The sequence below is a fragment of the Oreochromis niloticus genome, linkage group LG15 (genome assembly GCF_001858045.2).
Source record: "Oreochromis niloticus isolate F11D_XX linkage group LG15, O_niloticus_UMD_NMBU, whole genome shotgun sequence".
NCBI lineage: Eukaryota > Metazoa > Chordata > Actinopteri > Cichliformes > Cichlidae > Oreochromis > Oreochromis niloticus.
Genome location: NC_031980.2, coordinates 5,973,425 through 5,987,645, shown reverse-complemented (window position 1 = coordinate 5,987,645; position 14,221 = coordinate 5,973,425). Strand labels below are relative to the sequence as shown.

The 14,221-nt window shown below is 40.6% G+C and overlaps 1 protein-coding gene across 1 annotated transcript; it reads left to right on the top strand.

Annotated features, from left to right (window-relative positions):
• Positions 1-78: 78 nt before the first annotated feature.
• Positions 79-12,562, top strand: si:dkey-177p2.18 (phospholipase B1, membrane-associated). Its single transcript, XM_005449686.4, has 16 exons — positions 79-374; positions 653-717; positions 5,560-5,650; positions 5,779-5,837; positions 6,438-6,505; positions 6,678-6,721; positions 6,834-6,954; positions 7,070-7,121; positions 7,202-7,282; positions 7,383-7,448; positions 7,564-7,655; positions 7,743-7,824; positions 9,054-9,155; positions 9,364-9,459; positions 11,393-11,464; positions 11,925-12,562. Exons 1-16 carry the CDS (start codon positions 317-319, stop codon positions 12,048-12,050), a joined length of 1,275 nt encoding a protein of 424 aa, XP_005449743.1. The 5' UTR covers positions 79-316; the 3' UTR covers positions 12,051-12,562.
• Positions 12,563-14,221: the final 1,659 nt, after the last annotated feature.

Here is a 14,221-nt window from a genome sequence, read left to right as displayed (position 1 = left end):
AACACGTTTATAAATAAATTAATAAATGATATATGGATATTTCAAAGATTTTCTGAATGTTTGATTGCCTAAATGCTTGGATCAATGATCATTTGTAGTTCGGATAGGTGGCTCGTGCCCTGCTTGGCTTTAAATGTCTGACATAACACTGCAATGTTGCTGACATTGATCAGCAGCAAGAGCGGCCGCTTCTCATTGGACCTGTAGGTTGTCGCTCAGCCATTGAGGCTGAGACAAAGTGACAATGCTGTGAAAACTGAGCGTCGCATTGTGCAGTGTGTAGGGGTGACCCATTGACTGGTCCATACGCGATACTATGGGGTGGCTTTGGATCGCTGTGGCAACGTGTGTACTCGCGTCCTGCTCTGTCAAAGGTAAGTGCTAGAACAAGCAGGAGGGCAGCTCCCACGTGAGGCTGTGCCTATATTTATTGTAACAACAGCCTCTGAAACGGGGCCCTCCCTTTTATTATTTAGTTTTTTAATGGATTGTTTGCGATTTATATCAACCATCTGTTTTTATAGATGTACACCAAGGACAAAGTCAAGACAAAAAAACTTTTGAACTAGGGCTTATTTAGCTGATTAAAGATGAGCTTTAACGATGGCTTATAAAGTGGTTTGAGAAGTTTCAGTTAATGATCCCTTTAAAGGAAATGACTGGTGGTCGGAGTATGAAGAGGGGATTCGGCACTACAGCAAGGAGGCCCTCAATAAGGTACTGTTTCACCTATGTTTATCACTGAGGGTTTATTTTGTTGTCGTTAGACACAAAGTTTAAATTTTGGTTGTCATTTAAACAGCAAAAAGACTTGGTTGACAGACTGATTAAAAAGACAAAAAACATTAATATATAGCAATTGTTAACCTTTCTCTTAAAAGTAGGTTATCATCGTGTCACACCAGACTAACCACATGGCCCAGCAGGCATCCTGAACTTGTGCACAGCAAGCACAGCTAACACATCAAAGACAGTGAAACAATGATCGGTCAATAAAAATGCAGTCCAAGGTACTGAAGATGAGGTTTCCACTGTAGTAGTGAAAGTTATGTTCACGTTTGCCTACTGTAATCGACAACAGAATCTTAGTGCACAAACACTGTGCTCTGCTGGATTAAATATTTTTATATTTATTTTATTTAGAAAGAGGGACAATACATATTAATGAACATTTTAACAAATGTAAATATGCCAGATTATAGCCTTGGGCTAATTTCCATCTGCAGACCCTCTGGCAGGTTGGTGTTACACACAAGTTTGTAAAAACATACAGAGACACTATTTACAGATCATGTGACAAGGACAAAAACAGTGATCACATCATAATATAATATAAGCTTTGCCTGATCTTACTGTCAGTTATTTAGTTGCTATTATCCTGTTTGTTTGTTTTTTAGACAATACAATACAATACAACTTTATTTGTATAGCACGTTTAAAAGACCAACGGTACACCAAAGTGCCCTACAATAAAAACAGGAAAATTAAGACATTAAATAAAAGACTATTAACAAAGTACCACATATGTCATCAGGTTAAGGGCACTAATTATACAGCAATAGAAGGGAATATAAGAACAAAGTTACTAAAAACAGATATAGCTAAAAGATAAAGTACATAAATAAGAAATTGAACCAAATATAAAATAGGGACACTAACTAGATGGAAAAGCTATGTTGAATAAATGAGTTTTTAAATGGGATTTAAAAGATAAAATGGAGTCTGACGCACGGATAGCAACAGGAAGGTTGTTCCACAGATTCGGTGCAACCAGGGCAAAAGCATGGTCACCCCTAGATTTAAGTCTAGATCTAGGCTGAGCCAGGAGTAATTGGGCTGAAGACCTGAGGGCTCGCCCAGGGACATATAGACTAAGAAGATCAACAAGATAGCGAGGGGCTAAATTATTTATAATTTTAAAGGTGAACAACAATATTTTAAATTCGATGCGATATTTTATGGGTAACCAATGCAAATCAATAAGAACAGGGGTGATAGAGGCATGCTTTCTAGTGCCAGTCAGGAGGCGAGCCGCAGCATTCTGGACAAGCTGAAGTCTGTGAAGGAGAGCGGAGTGAAGACCAAGGTAGAGAGAATTACAGTAATCCAATCTAGAAGTCACAAAAGCATGAATGAGCTTTACAAGATCTTTATGAGGGACATAGTGCTTAGCCTTATTAATAAGGCGCAGTTGGTAAAAGCTAGATTTGATTACTGAAGACACTTGTTTGTTAAATTTCAAAGAGCTATCCAGCAGGACACCTAGGTCACTAACTGAGTCAGAGAAAGAAGTGGCAAAGGAACCAAAGGTATCAGCTAATAGCCCCCTGGGGATATGGTTGCCAAACACCACAATCTCCGTTTTCTTATCATTCAGGATAAGAGAATTGCCTGAAAGCCATTCTCTGACTTCTCTCATGCACTCGAGGAAGCAGTGCATCATCTAATTGAAAATATATTTGTATATCATCGGCATAGAGGTGATAAGAAATGTTGTATTTTTCAAAGATTAAGCCTAGGGGGGGCATATATAGTGAGAATAACATTGGGCCAAGCACAGAGCCTTGGGGCACACCACAGCATAAGGATGCAGTTGAGGAAGAATAAGTACCCAAGGTAACGGAGAAAGACCTGTTCAAAAGGTATGATTTGAACCAGTTAAGGGCTTCACCCCGAATGCCCACAGTGCATTCTAACCTCGTTAATAAAATATTATGGTCAACCATATCAAAGGCTGAGGACAAATCCAATAAGACTAATACAGCAGAATGCCCTGAATCAGTAATTAAGAGAAGATCATTAAGGACTCTCAGCAAAGCTGTTTCAGTGCTGTGGCGTGGTTTAAAACCAGATTGAAATTTATCACAGATGTCGTGCGCATCCAGGTAAGCCTGGAGTTGCGAGAGAACTATCTTCTCTAGGATTTTGGAGAGGAATGGAAGTTTGGATATCGGCCTATAATTAACGAAATCACAATGATCAAGACACCTTTTTTTAAGAGCAGGTTGCACTATAGCATGTTTAAAAACAGAGGGAACACAGCCAGAAGACAATGATAAGTTCATTAAAAACAGAATACTGGGCCCAATTACATCAAAGCCATCCTTCACAATGCGAGGCGGAAGAGGTTCATATGCAGAACTAGTAATCTTCAGTTGCTTGACAATGTGCTTAAGTGTACAGAGTGACACTGGCTCAAACTGATGAAAAGTTGAAGCACATTCTCCAGTGAGAGCAGGGCTCACCACTGGGGGGAGTGAGGATTTGAGGGATAGAATTTTATCAGTAAAGTATTTTAGAAATTGTTCACAGAGAGCTGAGGATGGGACCATCGGCATATCAGGGCAGGAGTTAACCACTGAATTAAAGATTTTAAATAGCAATCGAGTTTGTTTTTTAGACTTGCTATGCTGTAAAATGTATTAAAGTACCACAATACCAATGCTCCCAAAAAATTAAGGGAGCATTTGTCACACACAGTGATTGTAATGAATTAAATATTCGTGATAAAGGTAGAAAATCTTTATTGACATAGATTGTATAACTTGTTGAATACAAAATGATATTACCAACAGCCATTGGAAACCTCAAGCATCTATCTTTTGAGGGCTGGATTCAAAATCAAACCAAAAATAAAAGTTCAAAACTGAAGTCAGGCTGATCCATCCAGCATCATAATGTGGTTTAGTAGTGTGCCTTTATGAACTCCCAACAACATCTAGGTATGCTCCTGATGAGAGGCTTGATGGTCGTCAGCTGGGCATCACTGAGCTACTGGACAGTCTGCGGTGCTATTTGGCAGGAAGCACTGATGTCTCGTAGGTTCTCAGTTAGATTCAGTGTGGGAAACATGAGGTACAAACAGTGGCATTAATGCCTTTGTCACTCAGGAACTGCCTACATGAAAATGTCGAATGAGACCAGGCATAGTCCCGCACCAGGAGGAACCCAGGCCTAGTGGAACCAGTCAGGGTGTTGTGGGCTGTCACTGTCTAAGGCCATGCCTCCTCAGACTATAACTGACCCACTGCCAAACCCCTCATGCTTGATGATCTTATAGACAGCATAACATTCACTTCAGTGTCTCAAGACTCTGTCACATGGAGCAGGTGAAATGGATTATGCTTCTTAACTGGACAAAGTGATATTACATGTTATACTATGATCATCAAGTGTTTCCTTAATTTTTTGAGCAATGCATTTATAAAGATCATTTAATGGTGAAAAGAGTCTCAGTCTACAGTCATCCATGTACCCTAAATTCAGTTTCTTGCTTTTGTTCAACTAAGATGAGATATCAGCTTTGTCACCGCTCCATAATGCTGCGTGATGCCGTACCGACATGGCGGACCATTGCTAGCTAGCTACAGTATATTTAGCAATCACACATTAACGATGTTGAAATAAACAACATTTCCATTGTGGTAGGCCGCATAAAATAACAGACTGAGGAAGGGGCAGATGCTGAGGAACATAGTTGCCATCTTTCTGCAGAGTCAATTGCTACAGACTTACAAACATCACGTGACTTTCAGGTTAGCTCAAAAAACAATGTGTAGAGAGCTTCATGAAATATGTTTCTATGGCTGAGCAGCTTTTGCCAATCCTGACATCACCAATGCCGGATGCAGTGGTGTAAAGCATGCCACCACTGGATTCCTTTTGGCAATCCAATGGACCAATCTGGGTTTGGCGGTTGTCAGGAGTACTTGTATGACTGCATTGTGTCAAGTGTAAAGTTTGGTAGAGGGGGATTATGGTGTGGCGCTGTTTTTCAGGAGTTGCGCTTATCCCCTTAGCTCCAGTGGAAGGAACTCTTAATGCTTCCGCATCCCAACTTTGTGGGAACAGCTGGGGATGACTCCTTCCTGTTCCAACATGGCTGCTCACCAGTGCACAAAACAAGGTCCTTAAAGACATGGATGAGCGAGTTTGGTGTGAAAGAACTTGACTGGCCTGCACAGAGTCCTGACCTCAACCTAATAGAACACCTTTGGGATGAATTAGAGCGGAGACTGTGAGTCGGTTCTTTTTGTCTGACCTCACAAATGCACTTCTAAAAGAATTTACCATAAACACTCATAAACCTTGTGGAAAGCATTCCCATGAGAGCTGAAGCTGTGGGCCGACGTCATATTAAACCCTGTGGATTAAGAATGGGATGTCACGCAAGTTCATATGCACATAAACGTGGATGAGCAAATAGTTATGGCAATATAATGTATCTAAAACTTTCTAATGCAATAAGATTTTTTGAAGATTTTAAAGGTTTGGTTTTTTTTAAGATTTTTGCAAGTTTGCACATGAGCTTCCTTTTCCCCCCACAAATGCATCAACATATACAGTATTAAACTCTATTCACAAAGAACAGTACGCAACTGTTTAAAACATGTTTTTATAGCAGTTTATTATAATGTAGGAAGACGCTCAAAAAAGGAGAAGAAAACAATCGTCAGTCCCTGAAGACAAACTTTAGTCATTACAAGGAAATAAGGACTCATAAGGAATCATAACTGGTCTCGATGTGACAGCGAGGCTTCTCTCTTTTTACTTATTCAGGAGTTTCCAGAGAAAACCCGGCCAGTGAGCTTCAAGCATCCTGTGTTCCAGTGCTCAGACATGGGTCCTTCTCCCTCTGTCCCCTCCTCAGGTCTGTCCAGGTGTCACCTGCTGACCTCAAATCTTGTATTGTTCGAGAGTTTGAACTAACGCTCTTTTTCTCTTTCTTTCCCTCTCCACCTTCCCTCTATCCACCCCTCCATCCACGCTTTTGTCTAGTTGAATTTGTGAAGGCGGCGGATATCAAAGTCATCGCCGCCTTGGGGGATTCTCTGACAGTAGGTGTTATTTGTTGTTTGCTGCTTCCTCTGCTGTGCTGATGATACAGTGTAACGTCGACCAAAAATAGAATGCTCTGACCGTTGATTCATTCATTTTGCATACTCACTTAGTCCTGCTGAGCAGAAGGCAGCTGCAATCGTGAGAAGAGCTAAAACGCTTACAGTGATGGATAAAGACTGAGTGCAAATGAGATGGAAATAAACTTTAAACTGCATTACTAACCAAATGTTCCACCAACAGAAGAGCAGTCAGCTTAGTTATTTTCTCTTTTTGTGCTTTTATGAGAACGGCACATCTTCATAATCTAAGAGAAAATGCCCAAATTGCAGCTGGTTAATAGTGACCTGTTATCATCCCCTCTATATTTTTATTCTTGGACTCTTTGTGTATCATTGCATGACTCACAGTTTATAATAGTTCTCATCCCAAGCCTTGATTAGGCAGCATTGCACATATACGGCAGAAAATTTGGAACGGCACAATAGGATCCGTTTAAATTAGAGTGACAAACCACCCACACAAACACTTACTCATAAAACTGCTTTTTTCTCCTCCTCGGCTCCTGATCTCTGTATGCCGTGCCCCTTCTTTTCCAGACGGCTATCGGCGCCAACGCCACCACTGTCCTCGGCATTCCCATCGAGTTTCGTCACGTGTCATGGAGGTGCCCGTCACAAATCTCACACAAATAACAATCAGGATGATGTGAAGCAGATTGATCTCATATGAACATGTTAGAAACTGTATTCCCCCATGAGAGTGTCAGTCTGTAAGAAACAAGGTTAAACTGACATTAACACTTCTGCTGCTGGTATTGCTTTCCTTTCTGCTTGCAGCATTGGAGGCTATGGGACATATCAAGATGTCATTACTTTGGCAAGTAAGCTGTCACTGCTGTGTCCGAGCTGTTTCTTAACTGTATCGTTCCATGAAACTCACAACGAGAAAAGTCCAGCTCATTTTCTTTACCTGTTTGACGCTGTCATTTTTAGATATCATCAAGCTGTTTAACCCCAATCTGCTTGGAGCTTCTCCTGGAAAGACAGTTCATGGGATGCAGGCTCATATCAGTGAAACGGGCTTCAACTTGGCCGTAACTGGACACAACACCTTGTAAGACCTTCGCTTACGTTCATGTTGCCTAATCTAATAAATTATATTTTTCTACAAAAAAATCTGAGCTCTGACCTGATTCACTTTAGAAAACACGTTATTCTTTATTTTGTAGCAATCTGCCCGGTCAGACGAGACATTTGATAGACACACTGAGAGGTTACGAGGTAAGGCGAGGCCTTGTTTTCTCAGTAATGATACAGCACAGGGATGGGAGAGGTAACGGGACTATGGTCTCTTCCTTTAGGGTCTCAACTTTGAAGAGGACTGGAAGCTTTTGACTATTCTCATGGGCATGAATGACATCTGTGATTACTGCAAAGATAAAGTCTGTCTTGGTCTTTTATGTTTAATTCAATAGAAAATCTCTCTCTATATATGGAATATTGACTCTTCTATTACCTCTGATGAATCTCTGTTCCTTCCAGGCTCTTTTTTCAGTCGATAACTTCATCCACTATATGACCGTCTCGTTGGAAATGCTTATGAATGAGGTAAAGTCAAAGATAAACGAAATCAGGCTTAGCCCTGGATTTACTGTCTGCTGAGAGTGAGGGCTCAGTGCTGTGCTGAATCACCACAGTGCAGGTGTTTATGCTGTGCTTCAAGGTTCCCCGTATGATTGTGAACGTGGTTCAGATCCTCCCCATGCAGACTTTGAGGGAGGTGCAGAAGCCCACCCCAGGGTGCTTGCTCCAGCGGTGAGCACTCTCTTTCTCTCTCAGAAAAAGTTCAGCTCTGGCTTGCTTGACACTTCTTGAACTTTTTACTTTTTAACTTTGATTTAGGTCTTTCTGCTCATGCCTGATAGAGCCAGTAGCCAGATCTCCTGAACTGCGGGAGCTGGTGGAGGTCAATCTGGAATTCCAGGTGCACTTTACTTCTTTCATGTTATAAGATTATGTATTATGTAAGGAAAGATGATAAATTCTTCTTTCATTTGGTTGCCACATTAGAAGGAATATGGAATCTTTTTTAATCCCTCTATGCATCATTAAAAAAATCCTATGTTTTTTAGGAATAACATGTTCCTTCTGTACAGCAGACTCTGAATGTTAGGCTGCACAAAGAAGCTCGTCTGTAAAACACCTGCAGAATCTTGAACTGCACACTCTGTTGTATGTAAGAGCTATCGGAGATGAGATTTCTAGGTCAGAATATGAGGAAAAACTGCCATAAATATACATGCACTGCTTAAAAAGACAGAAAGGAATACTTTTTAATCAGAGTATAGCATCAAGTCAGCTAAACTTCTGGGATATTGATTATTGATCCAATCAGTTAAGTAGCAGAGAGGGTTGTTAAACAGTTTCAGCTGCTTTAGTGTTAATGAAATTAACGAAAGGTGCACTAGAGGGGCAACAAAGAGACAACTCCTAAAACAGCAATGGTTTTACAAGTGGAGGTCACTCCTCGTCTTTTTTCCTATGTTTTCACTAGTTTAGCATTTGGCTAGGGTCAGTGTAACTACTGGTACATAAGGTGATACCTGAACCCTGCAGAGGTTGCACAGGCAGTTTCCTGAGTCTCCCAGCAGAGTCTCAAGAGCATGGAGGAGATTCCAGGAGACAGGCAGTTACAGGTCCTAAACTTATTAGTAGGACTGGTATCTCCTCCTTTGTGCAAAGAGGAAGAGGAATGTGTAGGATGGCAGTGACCAAACAATCAGAAACAGACTTCATCTTCAAACAGATGTCCTCTGTGCTCACTGCCCGGCACTATAGAGCCCGTTTGCCATAGAATACCAAAATTGTCTTGTTAAACATGCATAAATATCTAATAGACAGAGTGCAGAGAAATGTATTTTAAACATTTGTTTTCTACCAGCCTGAAAGAAGAAGTATTTTGGAAGCAAACAAAGCTAAAAAAATGCCCATTAAAATGCATTTTTGACTGTATCTTCCATAATAATTTGCCTTGTCATTGTCCCCAATGATAACTCACTTAAATGTGCAAACAGGGTACATTGAACATTACAGAACATTACATACTGATTTCATGTTCCCAGCTCTCTGTAATTTGTGTGTTTGCTGTTATTGTAACAGCACAAGCGAGGAGAATGGGAGACAAATTGATTCTCACGCTGCTTTCCTCTGCAGAAAAGACTCGAGAAGCTGCTGTACAGCGACCGCTTCTTCAGGGACGACTTCGCCGTTGTTCTCCAGCCCTTTCTGAAGCACGCTGACCCGCCCCGCCTCCCGGTAATCCATCTCACGCCTATCAGTGTGACATAAGTGTCTGCTTTCGGACCAGTTGGTGCAAAACATCACGCGGTGATGACTGACTCATCAGGATCCCCAGTGTGACAGCTGTAGCCTTTTGGCTGAGAGACTCACGAATCATGTTTCACCAACAATGCTGTCCATCACTAGAACTATACCGCAGTGTATTTTGTGTCTCTCTGAGCAGAACGGGAAGATCGATATGACTTTCTTCACTCACGACTGCTTCCACTTTACCATAAAGGGACATGAGGAGCTGGCCAAGGGACTGTGGAACAACATGGTGAACAATAAGTTGTATTTGATTTAAAGGCACAAGAGGTTAAAGTTCAATGAGTCATTATTGTATAGGATTCATTTGGAAACAGACCACAGTGGGTTTTTATAAAAGTCAATATGTGATTGAAGTGCAGATTTTCAAATATAATTCAAGAGATTTCACAAAAGTATTCCATTAACTGTTTAGGAATAATGCCCATTTTTATATACCGACCCCCATTTTTAGAGCCTCAAAAGTAAACGCACAAATGATTTACAAATTTCAAGTCCTTATGAGGCCTGTTGACCTGTTACGGGTGGCAAGTTAAACAGAGAGAAAAATCTGGAGTTTATTCAAAGTGTTGAACTTGCATTTGGTAGCTGTTCCCTGCGACTGCACATGGAAATGTGAAGAAGCAATTATTGAGTTGAAAAATGGAAATCAGCCTACCAGAGAGAGGAAAACCAAATCCACAATCTGGTACTTAAGAAAAAAAAAAAAGATAACAAATTTACATCAAGAAAGAATAATTTCCATAATTAATAAAAACTCTTTCCAACATCTAACCAAATGAAGAAGACTCTCACTGAGATCATTGTTGAAGTCTGTAATCAACAGATGTCTTCATAAACGTAGCTGGTGAGGGTTTATAACATGCTGCAAACCACTGGTTACACTTAAAAACAACAAGGCTAGATGATACTTCGCCAGATAACATCAGAAAGAGCCTAAGATCTGAAAAAAAAAATCTTTGGACGGGTAAAACCAAAACTAACTTGAATGATGGAAAAAAAATATGGAGAAGGAAAGACACAGCTCATGATCAGAAGCATGCAACATTATCTGACAAATATGGCGGAGGTAGTGTTGCTCCGTGGACACTTATAGCGACCAATGAAATCGAATCGCTGGTGTGTATTGATCATGTGACTGCTGACCGAGGTAACAGGATGAACTGTGAAGTGTACAGAGCTATAGTGTTTGCTCAGATCCAGACAAATTCTGCAAAACTGATCAGACCATGCTTCAAAGTGCAAAATGGTAATGTGTCACAGTCCTGGGTCAGCGACCCAGTGTTTTGTTTTGTTTTATTATTATTATTAATCTTTAGTTTCATCTTGGTGTATTACTACCAGTGTTTTGGTTTCTGTTTTGTATTTTGAGCTCCCTCTGTTTTGTGTCTAGTTTGTCTCTGTGCCTGTCCTGTGCTTCCTGTTTTACTTTGAAGGTCTGTGTCTCACGTCATTGTTTCTAGTTTTGCTTCCCTTGGTCTCGTCAGGTTTGATTGCTCCCAGCTGTGCTCTCCTCCTGTGTCTCATTCCCTCATTTTCCCTCAGTGTATTTAGGCCCCCTGTTTCTCTCTGTCAGTGTTGTGTTGTACCTGCACTAAACTGTGTGTTCTGTCTGCCTTGCTGGTCTAATTTATTGCTTTATTCCTCAGTTTAGTTAGTTTTCCCCAGGTCAAGCAATATAGCTGTTTTTGAGTTCACCTTCTGCCTCCTGGAGCTTGAATTTTGGGTCCTCCATTCCTTCCTACTGCACACAGACATGATGACCAAAAATGAATGCAAAAGCAAGCCAAGAGTTTCTCAAGGCCGTCAGTCTGATTTGAGTTTTTCAGTTACTGAAGATAAAACCGAAGACACAAAAAACACAAACTAAGCAGCAGCTGGAGGTGGCCACAGTAAAGGCCTATAAAAGCATCTCAGAGAAATGTATCTCAAAAGGAAATGTAGCATTTGGTGATGCAAAAGTGTTCTGGACTTCAGGCAGTCACTGACTGCAAAGGATTTTAAGTATTAAAAACAATCCTTAAATTTAAAATGATGCTAGTTTGTCTGGTAAGCTGAAAGTCTGCACTTGAATCACTTCTTGATCATTTGACATAAAATCCACTGTTTAAAACTTTGGAAAAAATGTGCAATTGTTCAAATACACATGTCTGCTTCTCTCACAGTTTCAGCCTGAGGGAGGAAAGACGATTGTGAGCAGCTTCTCTGACCCCATCGCTCTCATCTGCCCGCCTATGGTAAGATTAGCTTTCCATATTTGACAACTTTGTTTGCCTGATTGGTGTAAAGAATTGAATATTAACTAAACGTGTCTCCAGTGAAATTAGGTTTCAGAAAGTGTTTTAAAGTGTTTGTTGAAAAGTCTGTTGATTCAAGGAAGCTCAGCGCTCTGGAACTTGTTTTTTTTCTTCATTTGTTATGATTCCTGTGCTTTAGATGCTTCTCAAAACACTCTGTAACTGCTTTATCATGCTGCTGTGCATGTAAATGACACTGCATTAAAATAAATGAGTGCTTGGTGAAATAAAAATACATTTTAGTTCACCAGCAACTCAGAGCTGTTTGAAAGACTGGGAAAGAGGCTACAGTGTGTCATGCTTCTCAAAACGCTCTGCAGTACTGCATTTTCTGTGTTGTGATAAATCTTAATTTATTATCTGATTTTTACAGTTATTATATTACATATCATATACGTAGGAACACCCATATATCTTCACTCGACCGATTGCAGCCAAGTCAGACCAACCTCCCCTCCAGACTGATGCTCCATCACCAGCAGTCATCTTCCTGCTGCTCCTCCTGGCACAGCTTGGAGTTATGTAGCTTTTAATTCCTGTCCCCGAGGCAAAACACACAGTGGGCAAAAGGAGTTTTTTAGCCATTCACCAGCATGGAGGAAATGACTGCAAACTGACAGATTTGACAACAAACAATCATTGCAATCATGCAACAGAAATATTTAAATCTCAGAGGATGTTGGAGATGGACGAGATGAGGATAGGGGAGCTTCAGATGGTTGGGGGTTGTCTCTATAATATTGCCAGATTTTTACTAAATAAAGTGCCTGGAGATGACTGGTGTTGTGAACTGTGCTTCAAAGTGAACTGAACTGAAAAATGTGACTTTCTAATAGACCGTTTTACAGTTTTAAATTGAGATTTAATTAACTTTTCCTAAAGACGATATACCAGTTAGACCGCATACGTGGTAGTGGGACGTTTCTGTTTCTCCCCCATTTGGGGAGCAGACTTAGAGCATATATGTATTTTTAATAAAAAGTTTGCTTTGTACAAATTGCAAATGTTGTAATTAACAAAGCACGACGACCTACTTTTGGTTCAAAACCACTTTTGTTTGCTTGTTTGTTTTTGCACGCTTACTCACGCAGAGGGACCCTGGCAATGTGCCTGGATCAGCTCAGTAAAAAAAAGAAAAAAAATATGATTTAAACATGAAAATTTGTCATTCATATCATCTGCTGTAGATTTCCCCAGACAGCTCTGACTTCTCAAACGGGGGAAGATTTAGTCACACGTCTGCTCCTCAGATCTCCAGGCAGCTGCTGGCCCACTTTCACTGCTCCATCCTCTGGTACCTGAGTTATTATTATTATTATTCACTAAAAGAGGGAAAGCAAACCATCACAGTCATTGCACTGAACAAAAAAAACACTAAGTGTTGCTCATGCTGCTGGGTGCTGAGCAGTGGAGTCATTATCTTTTACCCGCAAAATGTCAGCGCTCGGCGTCAGTAGCCGAGGTGTAATCATCCAGTGCAGATGGCTGTATTGTACTCTCTAGTTAAACAGAGCCTACAATACAGAATTCACCGACTCTATTGAATCAATGTGATTACAAAGGCAGGTGGAAGCTATATTAAGGCAATCTCAGGTTACTTTAATGTGCTCAGAAATAGCAATTTATCTCCAGAATGGAAAGGAAAACCATATGATATGTACTCAGTTTGGTGGAGCTGGGTTGTATTAGTATATCATGTGTCATATATGTAGGAACAGCCATATTTGCATGGGGAAAGCCTCCCTTTTCTAATGTTTTCTTATAATAAAAAGCATAACACTTGAATTTAGAAAGGTAATTATTTGTAATCACCCAACTTTTTTCCCCCCAAACTCTTTCAAATATATTTGCTTAGTGCCAGTTTACTTTGTTGCTTCTTGGATGCTTCTCTTTGATGAATTTCAATCAGTGCTTGTAGCTTTCAGATTTCATTATAGCCCTTTTATTGTATTCAAAGGAAACCGTCTTCATGTTTAAACAAAGCCGGCGGCACTTTATGCGGGACAAATATGGATCCTCTGGTCTGGCTCTGACGCAGATTGGCCTTTATTGTTTCTCTGAATGCATAATGAGATCTTTGGGATGTCAGTGAATGGTGCAGCAGCACAATGTGAAACTGCAAACAGTCCAAACGCCCCCTCCCGCTTTAGAAACCTCTGCTCTGTTTGTTTTTTAATGAACATGTCAGTAACACGAAAGAAAATGACCTCATGAGGACATGTACATTCAGAAGTTTTAGAATTTTCCAGTGTGCATGTCTGCTCCTTATAAATGGAGACAAAATGAGAAAAGCTGGTACTGTTTCTGCAGTTTTAATGCATCATCATTTAATGTCGGATCTCAGGAGGCTCAGGGAAAAGGTCTTATTAAAATTCAAAGGGAGAAAAAAAACAATAATAAAGCTTCACTTGGTGCAGGGTTGCCAATTCTGACGCTTCTGATGTGACACGACCGCTGGTCAGGAGGTGAATCAGACGCAGATCACACACCCACTGCCTCCAACATCACAAAAAACCCCAACTCTTCTTGCTCCATCGTATCTTTCACACACTGAAACGTCTGTAAAAAATCCAGCCCTGAAGATGTTTTCTCTGAGTTTTTTCCACACCTGCAGCTTTCATACAGCAGCGGCATCCATCAACGAGCTTTTCCAAGGTGAGAGAGTTGTGTGCATTTAGGCGGATGGCACATCAGATG